This window comes from Lycorma delicatula, chromosome 12 (assembly GCF_047948215.1).
Source record: "Lycorma delicatula isolate Av1 chromosome 12, ASM4794821v1, whole genome shotgun sequence".
Classification (NCBI taxonomy): Eukaryota; Metazoa; Arthropoda; class Insecta; order Hemiptera; family Fulgoridae; genus Lycorma; species Lycorma delicatula.
In genome coordinates, this window is record NC_134466.1 from 20456541 (window position 1) to 20480641 (window position 24101).

The window sequence follows — 24101 nt, forward strand, 5'->3', positions numbered from 1 at the left end:
AATGATGTAGAGCAGCTTAGTCCGTGTCTAGGTCCGTAAAATACAGCGATTTTACGATACTGTCCCTCAATCCGGCCAATTAACGATCCGGCCCGGAGGACCATGAGATGTATGGTAGATTTTAGACCGAGGTTGGACTGTATATTTCTAGGTGATGAATGAAGAAAACGCCTTGTTTCTTGTTCAACAATGGTTTAATGAAAAGTCGTTGACATAATGTATAACTTCACATATAAAGATAAAAAATATAAAATTAAATAAAATATTAAAGCTATTTTTTATCCGAACAAAGAATAGAGTCCATTCGGACTGAGTACGACGTGACCGCCTTGGATGTGATTTGAGCGCCGAATACTATGAATAAAACTGATTGTCCATCCAAACAAAATGAAAAATGCGACCGCACAGAGCGGGATTCTAACGTAGAATGCTAGTACCGCTAAACGTTCCGGCTAGCACTAGCGTCCACTAGATTGCACCACCGGACGGCTCGATATGGAACGAAACACTGATAATATAGTAGTTCACCTCATTTTACTCAAATTTTAGCCATGTAATTAATCGTTTAAATTACAAATCTCACCCTATTATTAATGTCGATATGAACTACTATATTTTCCTCATGAGCATGACAGCCATGAGTTGGGTTTTGTCCTGTTACCAGATAGAATCAAATTTTTGGATGACATATTGCTGATATTTTTGTGTTTTCTTTTGAATGTTATTGATATTATGCAATCGCATCATTCACACGTTTTAAATATATTAAACAAAACTGCTTAAATTTTAAATGCAGGTACATATTTGTGTCTTCTGATAACAAAATAAAAATTGAGTGGATACAAAAATATCTCTATAGTATTCAGTGATATAGATTTTGCAACGTTCTCTAAGATCAATTTTAGTTTTAATGAAAATAGTTCAAATTTTTTATGCAATTAAAATAATTTGAACAGGTAACAGAAAAAGATCATGGAAAGTTTAAAAAATAAAGAAGGAACGTTGAATTAAAAATTCTTAAAAATAGTTTTTATAATTTTTATTATTATGAGGAAAGATGAAGAATAAATAAAAATGAATACAGAGCCAAAATAAAAACTTAATTTTAATGAAATTTCGGCATTTTATTTTTAAATTTCTTTTATTAACCTATTAAAATGTCCATTTGTTTCTAATTTACAGAATATTTGGAAAAAGTAAGCTTGAAAAACTGAAAAATCAGTAAGTAGTTTTTATTAAACAATTTTATTTAAAATTGGCTAGTTTATAATATCATGCTTATTTCTCCTTTAGCAGAATTATCTTTTAATAGGAGGAAACTGGTTCTTTGCATTTCTCCTCTACCCCGTCTTTTTCATCTCATAAATACAGATGAATTCCATTTCAAACTGATATTACTTTTCTGTTTCTTTTTACATTTTTCTTTTAAAAAATGCCTACATGAATACAGGTACATCCAACGAACACTCAATGCATCATTTTCATCAAGTTTTATGGCATATTCGTTTATGTTTTATGTATTTTAGTTGTATTTTTGTATATATTCATTTATAAATGAATTTTTATGTTACATACTGCAATTTATTTTCGTTGTATTATTAAAAAAAAAAAAGAAAAACCATAAATATACCTTCATAATATTGCAAAAATTATAGCGCAATTCTATAATTCTACTGAATGTAATTCTACAATTATTTCCGTGCATACTTAGGGCTTAACCAATGAATGATGCAGAGTTGTCGGTTGGGTAAATAATGAAGAGAACAATATATTTATAGTTTAGACTTATTTAAATTAGTTTTTAATGTTTTATAACTTTGTTTAGTTTTTTTTAATCATTTAGAGTCTGTGCACGATATAAATTCATACTAGTAAAGATTTGATACATCGTTGAAAACTTTAGATATGTCTTTCAATATCCTAAAAAGACGAGACATGTGAATCGTTTGATAAACTGTTCTAGACTGAAGAAACAAAGAACAGCACGATAAAGTATAATAACAAATTATATGAACACAGGACACTTTACAAGGTAAAAAAGAAATCATTACTTGATTTCATATCTGAACGGGGTGCCCGCCTAAAAATCGGACTTTTTTTATGAATGTTTATCGGTACTTGTATAATGAAATAACAAATAATAACTCTCATGTAGATAATCTTGAATATAATAAGCTCTTTAAACAAGTAAATTATTAAACAATTAAAAACTTGAATAAATAAGTTCAAATAAATAAGAATAGAAACAAATAAGTTCTTTGAATAAATAAAACTTGATTTAATTTAAGGTCGTAGAAAAAGTTTATACTTTGAAGAAGCAAATCAGTTGAATAAATAGATTCGTCGAATAAGTGATTAAAAAAATAATTTCTGTGTTTGAAAATACACCATGGATATAAGCACTTGTTCAATTCTTTAAGAATGGTAGCAAATTTAGTTTGGGTATTGGTCTACGAAGTATTCCAAAAGACTTTATGACGATCGCAAAACATACTAAATTGTCTGTTGCTGTAAATATTTCTGCTATTAAGCCATGTTTCGACTGTAACGAGAAGTATTTTCATTTGATATTAATATATCTTTTACAGATGTTCCTCTTAGAAGTTTTATATTTGTTACGTTGTTGCAATTGATTTAAGTACTCTTTAGACCATTAATTCCAAATGGACTGCGTTAATTTTTGCGTTAGTTGCCAACGGTCTAAACGATTATTAGAAATCTCAGTAAAATCGGGGATATGAATCGAGGTGAGAAACGATTCAGTAAGAACGTGTCCAAGTTGTAATGGTTGTGGATTTCTCGAATCCGAAGATACGGCATATAAAAGGGTTGTATTTAAATAATTTTAAATTTGGTAAATTAAGGTGTATAACTTTTGAAAATTAATAATAGAATGTCTATGACAATCTAAGTGTTAAGATGAAAGTAAACCGTTTTATGCCGAATTCTCACACCCATCAAAATGCGGAGATGAAGAAGGGATGAACGCCCAATTTATACCTTGTGATGTGGGAAAGGAATGAATATTGTACTGGTTTGATTAGATGTCCTTTATTTTAAATATTGTAAATAATATCCATGGAAAATATTGTTTCCAGCCTTGAAAGTTTGTTCGTTATCGGAAAATATTTGATTTGGTATACTCTACGAGAAATAAAGCGCTTTAATTCGGCAACGAATGCTTCCGATATTAAATTTGATATTTATTCTAAATGTACAGCCTTAGTTGAAAGACATATGAACAGCCATGAATATGTATTTGGTACGGGTGTTGATCTCTGTCCACCGAATCGTTAATTCACCACTATAATCGACAGCGCAAAAAGAGAACGGTTTAAATGGATTAATTCTATAATTGGGAATTGACCAAGTTGCTGATCTAATTTGTTAGCAGTGGAACGAAAGAATTTTATACATTTTTGAATAATAGATCGTGCAACGATCTTCCCGAATCCAGAAGTTTTACGTTAAGAATTTTAAAGTAATTGAATTAAGCTATGCAAAAGTCACAAATATCCACTTTGGATTCTTATATTTGTTAAATGTGCATTAGGAGGCAAGATAAATTTCGTTCCTCATCTAATCACTCAGGTGAAAGAGTAAAATTATTACAGAAAAAGTTATTGTTGGCCCAGTGTATTAGCTCTTGTAAAAACTAAATAGTGCCACAATAAATTAAAATTTTGAAGCTTTTCAGAAAACGACCTCGAGATACGATATCAGCAAGATTATCAAGTGAAATGATGCGATGCCATTTGGGATTAAGAGTTAAGTTGGATTTTTAAAATTATGTTAGCAACGAATATATTCAAACTTAATGATTCACTGTGAATTCAGTAAAGTGCAATCATGAAGTGAGAACACAAGTGAATTTCATCAATGTGAGTATTTAAAGATGTAACCAATTGATCAGTCAAACGAGTTAGTAGTATAAAAGCAAATAACGTAAATATGGTATAGAGATCTGCTAGTGGTGCAACCCCAGACAACCCTTGAACTGATCGGATGAAATATTTCAATTAGAATGAATGGTTCTTACATATCGACATCTCGCATTACCTTATACGTTACTTTATGCGTTGGTAAATCCAAGAATTTAAAATGATTTAATAGAATTATTACTATTTAATCTATTAATGATAACGTTGACAACTAACCTAAAATTATTGTATAGATCTTCCAATAGGACAATAAATTATGACTTAAGCTTTCAAGTTTTTGTTTATACGGTTACCACCATAAATGCGTTGGAGTTACGGAGAATACATATCAGCGAATGTCGCAGAAAAAGAAAAAAGAGTGGATGTGTTGTGAGTGTCGCAAATCAGTCAAATCTACTGACAACAAATCAGTGGATTCGACTAAAGAAATATTAGATTTCACCGGTATTAATGAATTAAAATTATCATTTTAGAACTCAAAGCAGAAGTCAGAGCTTCTTCCAGTAGGACCGAAAATGAACTTGGTAGGCTATCCCTGTTCTATGACGATATTAAAAATGAAATTAGTGAATTACAGAAATCTAACAAGGATCTTCTCCAAGAAGTGAAACAACTCCGAGAAAGCGTAACAGAGAAGGATAAGAAAATCGCTTCGCTAGAAGAAAAAATCATACAACTCGAACAATATGGAAGAAACAAAAATATTGAAATTCACGGGCTAAAATTACACCCCGATGGAAACCGTAAGGAAAATTTACATGACTCTCTTCAGAAAATCGCTGACAAACTAGATATTCCTTTCAGCTTGGACGGTGTGGAAGCGGTTCATAGACTACCTACTAGGAGGAAGACTGATTCACCACCGATCATAGTGCAGTTTAGCAGCAGAAAAATGCGAGATTTCTGGATCAGCAAAAAGCGCGAGAAACTAACAAATAATATGGTTCTTGCAGATGGAAGTGACAAAAAAGTGTATATTAATGAAAATCTAGTAACATCAATAAAAGACTTACTTTATAAAACGAAACAAAAAGCGGGTGAACTTCAGTATAAATTTGTTTGGGTACGAAATGGTAAAATATTTGTTAAGAAAAGTGAAGATGTGTTTGCTATTAAAATTAACACTGCAAAAAATCAAGTGAGTTATATAAATTTGTAACTATGATAGCGTTATCCCTAAGAGTATAATAGAATTGTTTCGTAATAATATTATTATGTTCATTACATTCAGTTCTGTAAATGTAAGTTCACGTATTAGTTATTTCTATCATTTTATTGCATTTTATATTTATCATATTCTGTTATTGATGACTCAAGATTCTTGGTATTACTGTTCCAATATTATAAAAAAAGGAAGACCTTCACTTAATTTAATTTTATGCCAATTCAGCAGCTACTTTTCTATGTTTATAAGCATCAGTTTATTTCTTAAAGTGAATAATAGTTTAATGAAAAATATTTTATTTTTAGAAACTGGCTTTAAATTGATAAGGATAATTGAGCTACTTTTCTATGTTTATAAGCATCAGTTTATTTCTTAAAGTGAATAATAGTTTAATGAAAAATATTTTATTTTTAGAAACTGGCTTTAAATTGATAAGGATAATTGACTTGCATAACGATGTATTTCTCTTGCGAGCCTATCTCAAAAATGTTATCTCTGTTATGGTGACGACATTGATATCAAATAATATGATACTGATATCATTAAGTTACACCTACGATCTTATGCGAGCGTTTGTTCTATCGAATATATGTTCTCCCACCCCTTTAACAAAAACGGTTATGCTGTGTTTTTGCGTAGATAAGACATTAGTCATAACAACGATTAGTATTAAATTAGTCTTTACAAATAAAATTTATGTTTCTAAATAAAATGTTTTTATTATGTTTACAAATTGTATAATCTTATAATCTGTATAGCTTATGTAATCTGTGCGTTTTAGACATATTTTCGAATCCCTATTGAAATGGAAAACATTAATGAAAATAATATTTTTAATGGCCGGTTTTTGGCTATTGATAATTACTACTCGAACCTAGAGGAATTTTCGCAAGATTACTCCTGTTTATCGAAACTGAGTATACTTCATTTAAATATTAGGACTATTCGCGGTCATTGGGATGAATTCTTGATTCACCTAGGTAATAGTAACGTAGATTTGATGGTTCTCACGGAAATAAACATTACGGATAATGAAATAAGTTTAATTAATTTTTATCAGATTAATGGCTATGACTCCTATCACTGTGTCCGGAATATTAGGTCTGGTGGTGGTATTTTAATTCTTTGTCGTAGCACACTCAGTGCTGAAAGAATAATGTTGGATTTGACTGTCTCAAGTTGTGAACTATTATGCATTCAGGTTTCAGTGAAATTGGGCGTTAAGACCGATGATTTTACGATAATATGCTTTTATAGACCGCCAGATTTAAATGTTCATGAATTTTTACATGATCTTGAAAATATTCTTCATAATTGTAATAATAATAATGCGGTCTTAATCGGAGATATGAACATTGATCTTACTAAGGAAAATACTGTAGTTAGTTACTATCAAACCTTATTACATACAACGGGATTCATGTGTTGCATATCTGATATAACGAGGGAGGAAATAAGAGATGGGGTAATTGTTAGATCTTGTATAGATCACATTTTTATTAGAGGCTTTCCTGATTACGTTTTTTCTGGAGTAATTGAAACTAAAATTTCTGATCACTATGTGACAATAGCAGATCTGTTGTACAAGAATTCATCCCGACGATCGATGGATGACAGTCTTGGTTCATTTTACTTAGATAATGCCTTAATTAGATATAAGTTAGATAGCATAAATTATGACACCTTAGGTAATAAGATGGATAATAATCCATCTGCATATGAGAAATTCGTTGATATAATTAATTCTGTGTATAACAGTTCTTTAGTTCGCAGAAATACTGATAGGATTAAAATTCAAAATAGAAAAAAAACATGGATGACGGATGACATTCTAAATAAAATAAAGTATAGAGACAAACTGTTCAAAAAATGGAAAAAAGCACCAGCTAACCTGGAAATTCGAAAAGATTACATATTATATAGAAATAAAATTAATATTGAAATACGAAAAGCGAAGGAGAAGTATTTTAATGATAAATTTAAAAATTTTCAAAAGAATGATATTAAGGGTAACTGGAAACTACTTAACTCTTTGATGGGGTTACCCTCTAAGCGTAACTTAGACGATACTATAATTAAATATGTAAGCGGTACATCTAATAACGCGGGTAAGATTGCTGCAGACATTATCGGTAAACACTTTGTAACTTCAGTAGATGATATTAAACATAATTGTATACATAAGTTCTTGAAATTCACGGGTGGCAATTGCATGCAGCTTGTGTCTTTTCATTTACCTTTAAGTTCTCCTAAACAAATAGAAAATATAATTTCATCTATGAATGATAAAAAATCGCCAGGTGTAGATGGCATACGAATCAAAGATTTGAAATATGTCGTTAATAAAGTCAGCCCTTTAATTTCAATTATAGTAAACAATATAATTAAATCAAGGAGGGTTCCTGATCTACTGAAGATGTCTATTGTTAGACCTATCTATAAAGCTGGTTCTTTTAAAGATTTAAATAATTATCGGCCAATTTCTATACTGTCATGTATCGAAAAAGTTTTTGAACGGTATGTCTCTATGCATATTACTAAATACCTTGATGATAACAAATTAATCAGTGAAACTCAATATGGTTTCAGAAAGGGGATTGGGACTAACGATGCTATAAATGATTTATCTGATTTTGTCAATATTAACTTAACTAAATGTAACCGTGTAATCTTACTTTTTTTAGATTTTCGTAAAGCTTTTGATACGTTAGACCATCATAAACTTTTAGATGCCCTAAATAAGCTAGGGTTTAATGGCCCTTTTAATAATATGCTACAAAACTATTTAAGTAACAGAAAACTTATTGTTAAAATTAAAGATAAATATAGTGATAGATACGAAACGGATAGTGGCGTGCCTCAAGGGTCTATCTTGGGCCCAACACTTTTTAATCTGTACGTTAATGATATGTCTAGCGCGATCTCTAATTCATGTCTGTTGCAATACGCTGATGATAGTGTTTTAGCATTTGGACATAAGCGATTGGAAGAAGCAGAGTTTTTAATGCAAGAAGATTTTAATAATCTATTAAAGTGGCTTCATGACAAAGGCCTAATTATTAACGCTAAAAAAACTACTGTTTTACATGTAAGATCTCCTTATCTTCAATCCCAAAGACCAATAAAAATTATTTGTCATACATGTGACTGTATAAAAAATTACCACATAAATTGTAATTGTGAACATCTCCAGAATGCTGACAAATACAAATATTTGGGTGTACATTTTGACTCTTTTTTTAGATGGGATCACCATATAAAACATATATGTAAAAATTTAAGAGTGGTTGCTATGAAATTCCACCACATCTCACCCCTATTACCAATTCACTGTAAACGCTTACTCTATTCATCCTTGTTTGAATCTGTTATTCGATACGGCTTGACAACATGGGGATCAGCCGCAGATTATCTCATAAATAAAATAAATTTAATACAAAATAGGGTCCTCAAAGATATTGCTCTTTATGATTCTGATAACAATTATGACACTAATTTAAATAATCTTACAAGGTTTCTGTCAGTTAGAGGTCTATTTAAATTCTTAATTATTTTTAAGAACTTTTACAACAGTGAATACAGGGTAAATATAGAAAGTGGATACAATTTGAGAGCAATGAGCTTTATCACAGATAGATATAATAATACTTACGGTAAACGATTAAAGAAGTACGTTGTTCCTGCATTACTTAATTCTTTACCGAATCACCTCAATAATGTAAAAATAAAAAAAAATGATTTAAAAAAAACTTCTCATTGAGTGGGCATTAATTATAACGTAATAGGTACTAACAGGATTCATGTTGGATTTATACTGGCAGTCCAGACAATTATAACATGATTATAGTTATTATTTTAATGTTGATAATTATTGTAAATCAATAAATAATGTATTGTTGAATGGTTAAAGCTTAGTTATTTATTTTCTTTATGTAATTGTTGCAACAAGATATTAATTGTGTAATTCGTTGTTGTAATTAAGTATAGTTTTGTTTCTGGAATATAATTTTAATTACTAAATCTAATACATTACAATTATTAAAGAAATAATTTGTTCATTAGTTTTTAAATATTTAGTCTAATTTTGTAAAATTAATTTTTATAATTGTACTACTATTATAAGTATTATAAAACTAATAATATCTTTAGTTGTTACATAAAATTGGTTATTACATTAACCACTTAATAATGTAATAATACTCTTTATTATATCTGTCGACAGACTTAGGTCTGACGGATGACCATGTAAGTTTTAAATTGTAAATAAATAAATAAATCGCAATGACATTTAATTTGCCGCAGTTGTTGAGTAGAATGATTGCACAAGAATACCATCGGCCCAATCAAGCCCAATGGGTTGTAAATTCCAGCAATCATAGATCATTTTTTAGTCAGTACGTTATTTTTCCGTTTAGTAAATTAAAAACATCCATTTATCTGAATCGCTATTCCATAAAGTACCTAATCATCGTTTAATTGAATTATGCTTGAATTATTAGTTAACAATTCACGTATTTGAGACCCACATTGATTCACAAAATATCTTATATCTGCCTTGTACTTCTTTAATACATCTAAGGTACCAGGTCGTGTTATAAGATTATCGCCATAAAAGTCGTTTAATATAACTTCACAAAAAGCACGATTATTTATTTCTTTTAAGCACAAAATAAAGCTTCGTTCTCATCGCATGATCATAATATTTCTATCGTAAGCATGTAAAAATTAAGTTACATATTTAACTGATTTAAAACGTCTACTGGATATGCAAAAATCAAAATAAAACCATGCCGTTCACTTTGCCACTCTTCACGAGCCACCATCTTCAGGAAACCGAAATATCTTCAGAAATAACACTATCAATGAAACAAGCCTGTTTTGGCCCAAAAGTATGTGTCGGAATATCGGGCCAAGTACATTTTGGGCTTTATTAATAGCCAACAACTCTGCAACGAAAACACTGGAGAAAACAATGGAAAGGCCGAACATATATACTATTGCAAAACACAAAAGCACTATCAACAGAGTTACCGTGTTTAGAGTTATCGGTATAAACACAATAGCATCTGTATTCAACCTATGTACAGATGTACATTATTGTAGAATTTTTCTTGTAAGATAACAGGATTCATGTATTTTTTATAATATCGGCAAAAATTAAACCAATAAATCTCGAAAAAAGGCAGTAAATAAGGGTAATAATGTTGTGGAACTGGAGGTAAATGTAGATTTAGAGATAAGAAAAGACGATTAATCGGTCTGTGGTCGAGACAGGTAAGTCGTAGAAGTAGGGATCCTCAACACTAGAGATCGATGAACGAAAATGTACCTGATGAAGATGACAACGTCTACGACCCACCGTTCAGTAAGCAGAGATCTTTGTTCTGCCTCAATCGATCAACGACAGTGCCTCAGGAAGAACAAGATGATGGGCCGCATAAGTAGTGATGGGCAGGGCAAATGTACCTGTGGAAGCAGATCGGTCAGATCATCCGTTCTGACATCGTAATTTGGGGAAGATTCTTGTTGAAAATATTTATTTTAAATGGCACCAATATTTTTATTGACACTACAGAGATGTGTGTATCCAACGGAATCCGTATGGCCAATACTACTTCATGAACAGCCACACCTCGTGCTCACCTTTATCTGGATGATCACATTTCTCAAAGTGGTATCAGCGAAAAGACACTTCATCCTGGGGACGGAAACGAATTCCTTACATACACAGTATTAAAGGATTTTCTTCCTTTAGAAGAATTTCTATATCCTATCGCCGAGTATGGAGCCCGAAAACATTCCGTTGGTTAATACTTGTACACATAAAAAAAATAATTTTTCTTGTTATAACTCTTGTGGAGATTACTTATCAAATACAATAAGATTTTTTTTTTATTCTAAAGTCTTTATGAAGGTAAGATTTTTTATGTTATTCATTATTATTGAGGCTTGGTTCAAATTATCTTATGTATTTATTTATGTCAGGTATTTGTTTTTATATATTTTATTTGTTTTGCAGTAAATATTATGAGAATGATTTGTAAGTATCGACACCATTTATTTTTCTAAAATATAGACCTTAAGAACTCCTTAGGTTTACAAATATTATACCATTTATTTATTAAATTTGTCCATTTTGTAATTTACAAAAGATTAGTATTTAGGTAGATTCATAAAAAAGCTACCTATTATAATGGATACCATGATTCGACTTCCGAAAAATTTCAACTTATCTTCGCTTTTCACATCCCCCAGACCCCAAAACCACCATCAGTTCAAAGGCTTATATATATATATATATATGTATATATATATATATATACATATATATATGTATTTAAATTTCACTTTCTTATGGACACGATTACTGCCGTAATTTTGCCGCAATCACTTTCAAATTGATACATAAAATATATCGACGAAAATTCGATCAAGTTCGTTAATGAGCAACTTCGGACCATGGAAATGGGGAAGCTTTTTCGAAAAAACAAAATATCGCCATAAGTTTCTTATTAAGTATAATATGGATTCGTTTAAAGAACCTTCTATAAGGATACTATTCTTTGGATATAAGGATTCTATTCAAATATACGGATTCCTATTTTTTTACATAAGTAAAGTTTTAAGATGTTACCAACCACTGGCCCAGGAGGTAGAAAAAAAATGGGGTTTCAAAGACAAAATAAAACATACCTCCCTTAATATGTATAGTATGGAATCGGTTTAAAGTGGTTTTTAGTCCTCTAAACATTACCTAAACCTTTAGTCTGAAACAATGTTTGATATGACCAACCCTTAAGACAAGGGATGACCAAAATATTACTGGAATTATAAGAAAATGGGGCTTGTCGTATGGTAAACGTGTGAAACTTTTTCACATGCAACCATTGTCGTATTGAGTAACGTTGAAATTTTTCTTAACTTTAAGGTGGAAATCTTTTTTATTCCTTACTTAGCGCCGATGAAATCTACCTCCACCTTTTGACGTGCCGAAAAGGATTTTTTTTTTTTACTCGTCTCATTAATTCCATAAAAAAGAAACAAAACAGGTTTAAAGCTGTAATCTCAGTAATTTATGCAGACACAGGCATAAGTGAATCAGACATTGTGTGGTAGAGGACAACAAAACATTAAGTGCAAGGAATACATGTCAAATCAAAATGTAGAGCAGTTTTATATGTATTTAGTGCACCTACTAACATTTCATTATTCTGAAAAGCTATCGATATTATGTAATGAGACTACAGTTCTTGTTTTAATCCAGTTTCACCAAAACTACTCACTGAATACTAATGTTCAGATAGCTGAATCCGTGCTTATGGATTGATTATCAGTTAACTTGCATTTCTCTCGCTACATGTTCTCTGGGTCCCTAGTGACAATCTGGATTCTGTTTCTGGAGACTTAACTCATTATAATACTAGTTAGTATTAATTTTGTTTTGATAAACTTAAAATCTCTACTATGTTAAAATATAAAATATGCTGGAGGGTGGATAGTCTGGTAAGACCGAATGAAATATTTGACCAATATGTACCATCGTGCTATTCTAACACAATTATCGGTGATAGATTGATATCTTAATTACTGCTCCCAAGAGCAGTGCAGTCACTTTAGATGTTTATTTGACTGGACAATTCCTTGACAGGCCGAAGATCCATCAGTCCCTGGGGCAAACCTAATAAATGAGAAAAATTTCGACAAATATCGACAAAAAAAAATATCGGTACAAAATAACGACTAATATCATGATTGGCCAATTTTTTCACAAAAATAAAAAAAAACATGCATAACTTATAAAAGGGCATATCCTGATTAATATCTCTGTTAATATTTGTCTTGGAGATTAGAACTTGTTACCCCCTTAAAAATGTAGCTAAAATCAAACTCAATAAGACAGTAAAACAAAAAATGTGGTATAAAAAGCCCTTTTAGCATAAAGGTGAAATGATATGATTTTCTTAACGAATAACGATTTTATTTTTTTTACATTTAATATGCTTTTAATTATAATTATTACTTATTACTATTTAATATTCCTTTAGTTTAAAACATTTAGCGTAACCAGATACTGCATATTAATTAAACATTAATGTTATCTTAGTGAGTTCTACCAAGAAATATTAGATAAAGACCAAGGTTCTAGTACAATAATAATTCTTAGAAACAAACGATTACTAGGAACACATTCCATTTATTAACGCTTATATCTAGTAAATATTTAATCTAACTCCATATGTATATATATAATGTCCTTAAGTCTTTCCATGATCACAGAAATGTGCTACAGTTATAGCAGTGCGGGTTGCGGCAAAAGTAAACAAAAAATATCGTTTTTTTTTCATATTGGTTTGTTTCAGATAGTGGAAAGGTAGAGGAGAGTACTGTGTCAAGTTTTTATAAGATGGCATCAATCCAGGAGAAAACGCAATGTATATCACGAGTCGAAATCACTGATAACTGTGCAGCAAAATTTTAAAAGGGAATAGGGACGACTATCACGTGATAGTAAGAGTATCGTTGCGTTGTATGCAAAGTTTAAGGAAAATGGAACTGTAGTTGATCTTCCCGTACAGGGCGGCTATCTGTTATGTTTTTCAGACGAGGCTACTTTCCGCACCTCAGGGAAAGTAACCAGGCATTATGTAAGAATAAAGGTTCAGAAAATTCCATACTTTACCACGGAAAAAATTAGAGATTCTCCTACAGTGAATGTGTGGTGCGGTTTGATGCACAACAGAATCATTAGTCCCTTCTTTTTCATCGAGCAATCAATAACAAATAACATTTTCCTGCATAGCCGCAACATATAACCCCTCTGGGGTTATGTTAAGGACAGAGTCTATGCAATACTTACACCTGATCTGGACACATTAAGAAGGAGAGTACTGAAGCTGTTGCTAGGGTTACCGAAGAAATGTTGACCAAGACATAGCGAGAAATTGTTTATCGGTTGGGCATTCTACGAGCGACAAAAGGCGAATATGTTGTACTTTATTTATTGACATGATAAAAAAACCTTGATAATTTTTTTGCTTTTTTCCGCTAACGGCACAGCTGTAACTCTAATAGCTTTTTTTTTGTAATAAATTTTTCTAATCATGGAAGGACTCTATAAACACCCTTCTTTAATTTTTAATTATCAGTCAAATGAGTTAATTGCTTTTGTTTTTATAATTTCGTTAATCACGTTTTAATCTCTATTGAGTTTACACAATTACTTGTTATAAATTTATAATATTAAAAAAATATATAAAAATAGAAAATAGAAATTAAAAGAAATATTTATACTCTTATTTTGCCTTAAATTCTGGAAGTAGAAAATTGAACTGCTTGGTTGCTGGAAAGAAGATGAAAGAGGAAGTGCATATCAATTTAAAAATTAGAATAGAATGTGTATTTATAAAGCTTAACTTTCCTAATACTGCTACAATTGGACGATCTATTTGCAACCAGTGATGACACAAATTTTGGGATAATCTCAAAATTTCTATCGTCAGTTAAAAATCATTCTTTCAATTTTAATTAAACTTTAATCAAATTTTAATTAATATTAATAATAAGAGTACAAATGCATAATCAAATATTTAATTTGTCTTAACATTTTTTTTTTTTTTTTTTAAATATTTCTTATGTTTTTGATTTATTATATACGAAATCTAAGAAAAAATATCGCTAGAATTTTATAAAATATCAGCAAATTTGCTTATTGCATTATTTGTATCGATTAGAAAAAAAAGGTAATAACACAACTTTTTTTGTAATTTTACTATCTAATGAAAAACAAATTGAACATAAACATTTTTTTTTAATAATTTTCTTTGTTTTCATTTTTATTTTAGAATTCGATTAAAGGTTTATCAGAAGTATAGCGGTGATAACGAAAATGAATTGTTATCGACTCTTCTTCCCCTTCTTGACGCAATTCCGGATAAAATTATGTAAGAAAATATTATTTTTGCAACCAATATCATAAATAAACGGGTGGGCTAAAAGTGAGTCTCCCCACCACTAATAAGAAAAAAATTAATACATAAAATTTAAACAAAACAAATACAGATGCTTTATATCCCAAAAAAATTACAATGAAATTGTAAACCGTACGGTAAGGGTCTCGCAGATATCATTTCTTACGTTCAAAAAACAAAAATTTCTGTAATACAAATAAAACTGTTTTTAACAAAACGATACTGATATCAAAAATGACACTACATTTTATTACCATATCTGTTATTAATTTAGAATTAAAAAAAAAATACATGTAGTATATTTGCTTTTTTTTTATTATTTCCAGTACATTATTAAGCTTTTGTACCGTTCCTTGTACTATCAAGTTCTGCTATTTACGGTGCGATTCGTAAAGGTAGATTAAAAAAAGGCATAAAATGTCATATTCGAGTGCCGCGGTTCATCAAATGGAAAAACACCGTTGTTTAACAAAATTCGAGCCATTTTTTGAAAGTATTTTTTATTAGTAATTTAACTGAACTAAAATATAATGTTTCCCCGCTTATTTTTTTCCCCGTTTTCATTTCACTACAAGGTTAGGTCAGGTTAGAACTGTAAACGTAGTTCGTTGCCGTTTTGCCTCCTACCGACGAAGTTCTAACGAACTCCGTGATAATTAATATTATTGTTTTATTCATTGTGTTGTAATTCTGATTTTATTAATTCGTGGCAAGATTTAATCGCTGAGTTATACATTTTCTAATATAAAGTTTTGTCCAATTTTATAAAATCGACTGTTTGAGGTTGTTCCGGTCAATTACATTTGAAGAAAACATGTGGTTAAAAATTTCGCAGGTTGAATATTTGCAAGGTTGATGTTAAATAACATCAATACGTTGTTCCTTAGCGCCCTGTCCGTTCAGGAAATGTTTTATCGAGATAAAATTTTACTAAGAACATAATTAGGTGGATCCCCATCTTGCTGCAAACAAGATAAATAATCTTGTAGTTAGTTTTATGCCAATATTTTCAAATTTTATTTAAGCTTTTGTAGATGTTAACTGGTCGATAGTAGGGGATTAGGAAATCTCGCACGGGATTCGTCATGGATTTCAGTAATATCCTATTACTTTTCACGGAAACCACGGACACCACGGACGCCGTTTACACTGTGTGACAGTTTTTGAATTCCTTCACTGAAAAATTCTGGCGGTCTTTCTAGGATCGAAGTGGCCACAGATTCCTTCACTTCATCGTCGGTGATGCAATGATTACCTTTAAACTCTCTGTTGAGATGGTGGAAGAAGTGGAAGTCGCACGAAGCCAAATCTGGCGAGTACAGCGGATACGAAATAGACTCAAATTTCAGTTTTGGAGAGCCATAAGAGAGTTTGTGAGGTACCCATCGTGCACAGAATTTACGGTAACCTAATTGTTCAATAATATGGCCAACTCTTTCTTTAGATATGCTCGTTGAGTGATTCGAGGGTCACTTTGAAGCTAATCATCCAGTACCTTTCGACGTTCAGTCATAGAAGCCGGTCGTCCGCTGCGAGGTGCGTCCTCAATTGTCGCATTAACATCTTCACATTCACTAAATTTCAACACCCAGCTATTCACAGTACTCCAGTCAATAGTTTCACAACCGTATACCGCTTTTAAACGATGAAAAATATTCGTAGGGTTCACTTTTTTCCTGCTCTAAAAATTCTATCACTGCGCGCTGTTTTAACCGTGTTGACATATTGGCCAACATATTGTTGACGACATTTTAACTGCATTTAAAGAAGATTTCAACGCATTATTGCAGGTTTATAGAGGGGAATTTTAGCTATCATGTGCTGCCACACTCTACTCGATAGTACCTTTTGTCTCCGTGCAGCACGCTAGTGTAAAAAATTTATCAGAGTGTTATTGAAATAATCCTCTCTTCAAAAAATCATTTGTATTATTTTTGCCAACCTATATTTAGTACCGAGTCATCAATGTACTAAACAAAAACAGAAAGAAAATATTAGTTAATAAAAAAAAATATTGCAAATTCCAATAATACTATACTAAATTAAAATAATATTTTTTTTTTTCAGAATCAAAAAAGGAATAATATATACGTAAGTAATCAAAAGGTTGCATTAAATTCACTAATTCTATTTATTGGAATTATGGTTTGCAAAATACCTTCTAATTAAAAATTTCACTTAAAAATCTCTTATTTTCATATAATTTTCTTATTTTATACCAATATATGAGTATTTAACCCTAAAATTAGCACAAGCGTACAATAGAATTAGATTCACATATCCAGTTGCAAATTCAGAAAGCTTTTATAACATTACGGCCTTTGTTTACGTAATTACACTAATGAATATTATATATATTTTTTAATCAGAATATTTTGATTTCGAATCTAAACTTACAAATATTCAAGTATTTTAACAAAATTTATTTTGAATATAAAATATTGTTGTACAATCTGATACGATCGACTTTTATACATTTGAATACTCTGCCAGTTATTTACTTCTTATTGTTTTCTTGAATGTGGCCTGCATTTCAGTAGAGTAAATAGAGAACATGCACTACTGTCTGTACTAATATATTACGAAAACTTCTATTTTTAAGGACTTTAAAAATTTTAATTCCTAAATATTAAAAAAAACAAACCGTTTATACGAGTTCAAATCTTTTTGTCTGAGAGAAAATATATTCTTCAAACAACATTTTTTCTTACAGATTGTAGTAGATTATGTTTTGAGTAAGTTGATACATATCATTGCAAAATTTACAAAATCTACTATAAAAGAAGGTTGTAAAAGCAACTTTAACATAGACCACTTTGAGGAGCATTTTAAATGGAAATCAAATTTTAAGCTCTTCGATATAATCCCCCCACGTGTAAATGCATGCTAGCCAACGGGTTAGCATCTTTTGGGTTTCTCTCAGAAGACGAACCTTTGTTGAGTTGTCGAATTTCCTGGATCGCGGAAGCCGATAACTTTTCAAACTGTAAAGCGTTCATCTAGGAGCGTTCTTTCAGCTTAGTAAACAGATCAAAATCTTGAGGACGCAAATCAGGACTTTACGGTGAATAGTGACGGATTCTCCAAACGAAATCAACTAAAATATGAAAGGCAGAATCTGCAAAGTCTGGCGATGCATGGTCACGAAATGGTGACACACCACGCGATGTTTTTTGGATGTAGTTTTCAAACTTTCGGTAGTAAAATCTTCTGAATAAGGTTTCTCTAGTAAGTAGCTGTCATATTAATACCATCTGACTCTCTCGGTAGCAATAATTTCCTGCTTATTGTAATAAAAAATCGTCATTTGCTTCAAATTTAACTGCGCTCGATGACTTTTGTCTCGAAGCATATTTACTTTTTCAAACACTGCGTTGTGACTTTCAGTTCAAGTTCAAAGTCACTTCCATGTGTCATCAGTAGTCGTTATTCAATTGAAGAATTGCTCGCCTTCTCTTTCATCAAGAGATAGTAACTTCGTCGCTTTTTGATGCTCCTTCAGTCGGTATGGAGCTCATCACCCTGCGTCCTTTTTTTCAAATCTTCCTTTAAAATGCAGTATACTGTTGTTTTTTTTTTCATTCCTGTTACATTTACGATTTCTCTCACAGTCACGTAAAGATCTTCGTCGATCACCGTGGCAACAACTGTGATGAAGTTCTTATTATGATGTAGTACATAGTGAAGCCCTTATTACATTTATTAGTTTCAAAGTTTCCTTTTCTTTTATCGATTAATATTCTTTTAATATTTATATTCATTTTTTTTTTAAATATTACTGAAAAGTCCCTTTTTAGTTTACTAAATATTCTGGTCCCGGCAATATTTTAGTTAATGAAAATTTATGCAATTCAGGATTCTAAGGGTCATTTTTATGGGATAGCCTAAGTGGCCGTCTCCAAAGTTCAATGTAATTTGATATATGAATACAAAAATATTCAATAAATCATCCACCGATTCATCTTTACGACTACGCAAATTATCACAATTTTCTTGAATCAAAAATTGTTGTAATAGTCTTATATTAATATATATATATTTTTTTCACGTTATTAACATTATATTCTGTATTTTGATTGCTGCCATAACCCATGGGGAAAGCGATTGGAAAAGCGATCAGTTGTAGCAGTTTTAAATATGTTTCGTAATTAAATTATTATCCTAAATATTTACTAATATTTTTCTATACACCAGTATAAAATTTTTCATTAAAATTCGTATAATCATAATGTATGATTTTAGCACAATTTTGCTCATAACTTTTATATATTCTTAAATTAAAGGATTGTTAACTTCATATAAATATTAATATCGCCAACCAGTATTAAGCTCGTGTAACTCGTTAAGTCACTGATGTAATTATCTTAACCATCGAGAAACCACTTTCGAAAGGTGATATGTAAATCACAATCGGTTGTAACCAATCACAGATATCAGATTTTATTTTAATGCTTAATTCGCTACATTCCAATAACAATTCACATGAAACGATATGAAATTTAGATTATTTTTGACAACGATGCAGGACCCATCACATTTATTAAGTTTACAGCAATTGTTTATGACTTTGTAAGCCTTCTAAACTAAAATAAAAACTCATTTCAAGAGTTACGTTAGTTACTAATAAAAATATAAGAAAATATAATAAGAATATTAATGCGAAAATTATCAGTTACTTTAACATCGTGCTTACTAAAATTTGATTCGTAACCAAAATAACTGTCTCTTATGCGAACGTAATCATCCACAATATTACCCAGATAATTATATCCAATCATAAAATTTTATAGAATAACACAGTAAACATCATTAAAGTTCAAAATCACATTAATTGTCAGCAGACGAACCTCTTGTAGTCAGATTTTTCGGTACATTTCCAAGTGAATCTAAATCCCTTAATTTTGATATCCACCAAATTCTTGGATCGTTCTCTTTCCTATTGTAAATTTTTTCCAATTTAGAATCTTCACAATTGTTCCTTTTAATAAACAGTCTGAATTGGTTAAGAAAGTTTCGGCAGTATTGCGAGAGGATCTCATTAATGTACATGTATGCCGTAAGGTAAATTTCCTTTGATATGCGAAGTTCGTAAATATATTTTTTTTTTTAATTTTTGTCTGAATCTTCACTGTCCGCCATTCTATATCTTCACCATTTTCCATCAGTAATGAACAAAATAGGAATTGTCAATGATGGGAGAGATCTTGATTTCTCTTAACACACAGCCCTTGCGGTGCATTAACTTTAGGTTCATATATTTCAGTTTGTAGTGTTTTTGTCATTTCCTTGATTACTTAAGGGACTTCGTAAATTCTCAAATCGTTCAGTCCTACTTTACTGCTGTAGTTCGATTAATCGTTGTTCTAATTAGTAAACCGCGGTCCCTAATAATTCATTTTCCACTTAAATATTTTATCTTCAGCTTCGTAAGATTCTGTATGTATTGAAAACTCGTTGATTTTTTTTCCTAATAAATAAACAACAGCTTTTCGAAGTTTAAAAAATGTTTTCTTTAAATTTTCAGATTTCAGCCTTTATTTCCTTAACTTCTTTCTCATTTACACTTTATATATATACTAGCGTTTCCATCGCGGCTTCGCCCGTGTGGTATATTTACTTGCACTTCCCCTCGCAGTCAGGGGATATTTAGCCGGTTATGGTCCGCTTCGCTAGAAGAATACAATGTATAGTAAATTTTTCAGCAAAAGTTCTATAGCGGAAACATTGAGTAATCTAAGAAAGTGCTTCAAAACATTCCTCCACCTAAAAAATATTATTATAATTAGTTACCCGTAGTTCGTACGTGTAAAAGTGTATTTTTCTCGGGTCTTACCGTTACCAGACAGAAACTACTTGGAGGTGACCGTACTTCGTTTCTCTTTTTTTTAATTACTTTTAATTTGTTTTTAATCTAGTAACGGAGGCAGGTGCAGCCAGTCGCGTCACACATACAATAATCTTGAGGCCCCGCGCGTACATCGTCGCACTACTTAAAAAATCGAAATTCAAAAAAACCCGAAAATGATTTTTAAATATTTATCTAAAAAGGCAGTTACTTTTATACAGATTTGAGTACAACATCGTGGACACCGGTGTTTTTCGTTGGTGGTTGGGTTTCAATTAACCATACATCTCCGGAACCTTTTTTTTTTTTTTTTCCCCCTATATCCCTGGGCCGGACGTCCACTCAAGTATACACGGCCCAGAGATGTGTCCTTGTGACTCTAAGGGGGCCTCCCCACCCACCGGCTGTACGTCCGGCACGGCGGATCAGCCCCTCCGGTTCCGGATCTTTTCTTATTGCTGCCCGCCTCTAATCCTCCGCCCGTAAGGGAAGGTCCCGCTATGCCGTTCCCGCCACACGCAGAGAACCGGCTCTCGGTCTTTACACTTTTATGCCTGCCTCAAACCGGTGGCGCCAGCCCCAGCAAGCACCGAAGCGCCCCCAGGAACCGACACCGCCGGCCGGAACTCGGACTTTTCTTTATCCCTTTCAAGCAACCCCAGGAGTTCCCACCCCATCACCGGAACCCGCATATTTAAGCATACGGGCCCTCCGAGGTGGGACTGTTCTCCCTGCCGTATCCTCGCGCCTATCGTCTGTGATGCCTCTCCTCTTGCTCTTTAGATTTGAGGACGGTGCTCGCAAAATTGGAAAACCAATCCTAGTTGTTATTGGATTGCATTAGCCGGCTAACCAGGTTGTCAGGTGTCAGGTTATAATGCCTTATTTCATGTCTGAGACCCTCCCATCTATAGCAGTTGAATACGGTGTGTTCCGCGTCGTCTTCTTCCTGACAGTACGGACACCTTGACGTCTGCCTTTTCCCGATTCTATTAAGGTATTTCCCAAACGACCCATGTCCTGTCATCAACTGAGTGGTGTGGAAATTTAGTCCGCCTTTCTTCCTACCCAACCATTCTTTCAGATTGGGAATAAGTCTCCTTGTCCACTCTCCTGCTTGAGCGGATGACCATGCGGTTTGCCAGTTGCTAACGACTGTGTCTTCTACCTCGGCTCTTGGCACACCTGCCGCCCTCATGCTTTGGCCTTTTATCTGTAATTCAATGGGAGGAGTTTCAGCTAAGACACATAAAGCTTCGTAAGAAATTGTTCTATATCCTGAGACAACTCGTATTAGTGCTACTCTGTACACGATTCTAAGTTTGCGTTTATTGCGTTGTACATTCATTGCAGTGCCCCAGACTAGTGCCGCGTATAAGATGGATGATATCATTGCCGTTGTGATCAACCTTCTGACCACCAGTTTCGGTGCACAGTGGTTATTAAATAGACCTATTAGAGCTTTAATTGTAGGGGCAACCTTTTGAGAAATCATATCTATGTGATAACTGTACTTTAGACTCTTATCTATGAATACGCCCAAGTATTTTACGTTACTGACTTCACGAATAATTTCCCCCTTTATTTCTATATTTATTCCTCTGACCCTTCTCCTACCAGAGAGCAAAATGCATTTTGACTTAGCTGGGGCTACTTGGAGTTGGTTGTTATCTAACCATTCGTCTAATAGTTGGAAGGCCTGATTTGCCTTAATTTAAAGACGGTCCACTTCCCTATCTTCCACCAGTACCGTAACGTCATCTGTATAGCCGACAATCCTCACTCCTTCCGGATAAGGAAGCCTGAACATTCCATCATAGAAAACATTCCAGAATATGGGTCCTAGAACGGACCCCTGTGGAACGCCGCCAAACATATGAAAATTTACCGTGCCCTTAACAGTCTTGACCTCAGTATGTCTCTCGTGTAAGTACAGATTAATCTGATTTACAATGTAATCACTGATGTTCATGTTTATTAGAGCATCAATAATTGCCGGCCACGGTACAGATCCAAATGCGTTTTTTACATCCAGTAACACAAGTAATGGAAGACTTCTAGATCTCCGAGTACCGCTTCTGGCTGCTGTTGCCCATTCCGTAACTCTCTTAATCGCCTGTATCGTGGAGCGCTCTTTCCTAAAGCCGTACTGTTCTTGGTATAGGCAGTTCTTCTCCTCTAACTCATTCTGTAGTCTGGAGGCTATAAGTCGTTTAACCGTCTTCCCCATATTATTGATAAGACGTATGGGCCGGTATCCAGCTTGATCTATATTCGCGGCTTGCGTGGGCAGGAAGGCGGTTCTTGCCGCCTTCCAGCAGCTTGGAAACATGCGGCTTTGAAGTCAAAAGCTAGCCACGTCCACCATCTCCCAGGGAACAGCTTCTGCCAGCCCCTTAAGAATTGCTGCTGGTATACCGTCTGGTCCTGGGCTTTTGTTATTGCTGAGTTTCTTGATCGCATTTAACACCTCTGGTTGATTGAATCTTCCCCTTTCGCATTCATGTATCGCTCTGTTTCCAGTATCCTCCCTGGGGAATAAGGTTCTTAGCTGTTGTATAGCTTCATCACTGTTTAGTATTGAAGCTTGCCGACCAAGACGTTTTGCTATGATTTGGAATGCTTTACCCCAAGGGTCGTTATCCAGGTCTTTACACAGTTCTTGCCACTTCTTGCGTTTAGCTAGTTTAATAAGGTAATTTAGGCGTTTTCTGGCGGTTCTATATTCTTCCATGGCTCTACTACTTTCTTCATTTATACCGAAGTGGGTGCGAAGCCTCTGAGCTTTCCTCTTACATCTGTGCATATAATCTCTTTTGCTAGCTATATCACCATTCCACCAACACACAGTAGTATGCCTTGTTGTATTACATGGGATTCTGGACATTTCATCGGTGATAATGTTTTGAAAACTGACAAGATCTATTTGCGTGCACTCTGCGATTCTATGAGCCGCATTCCTTACGATCTTTTGAATTTGGTTGTTCGACCATCTTGGTGTGACATTTTGTTGAGCGCTTCCTGTAACTTGATCACTGATATCTACGGCTACCGCCTTGTGATCACTCGCCGTCTCTTCCGTCAATACTTTAAAGACTACTGTGTCCGGATGTATTCTGTTATCGATGATTGCCAGGTCTATTATTGATGTGCTCCCTCTGGCATTGTACGTAGGTGTTCCG

The 24101-nt window shown here is 32.8% G+C and overlaps 1 protein-coding gene across 3 annotated transcripts in view; it reads left to right on the top strand.

Moving 5' to 3' along the window:
- The window catches only part of LOC142333452 (uncharacterized), a 238602-nt gene that overhangs the window by 27413 nt on the left and 187088 nt on the right, over window positions 1–24101 (top strand). For 2 of the 3 annotated variants that reach the window (XM_075380595.1, XM_075380564.1), the window contains exons 5-8: window positions 1183–1221; window positions 11126–11146; window positions 14949–15047; window positions 17142–17165. In XM_075380595.1, the coding sequence (XP_075236710.1) occupies window positions 1183–1221; window positions 11126–11146; window positions 14949–15047; window positions 17142–17165 (183 nt within the window). The remainder of the gene's footprint in view (window positions 1–1182; window positions 1222–11125; window positions 11147–14948; window positions 15048–17141; window positions 17166–24101) is intronic. The other variant, XM_075380583.1, reaches the window with a different exon arrangement.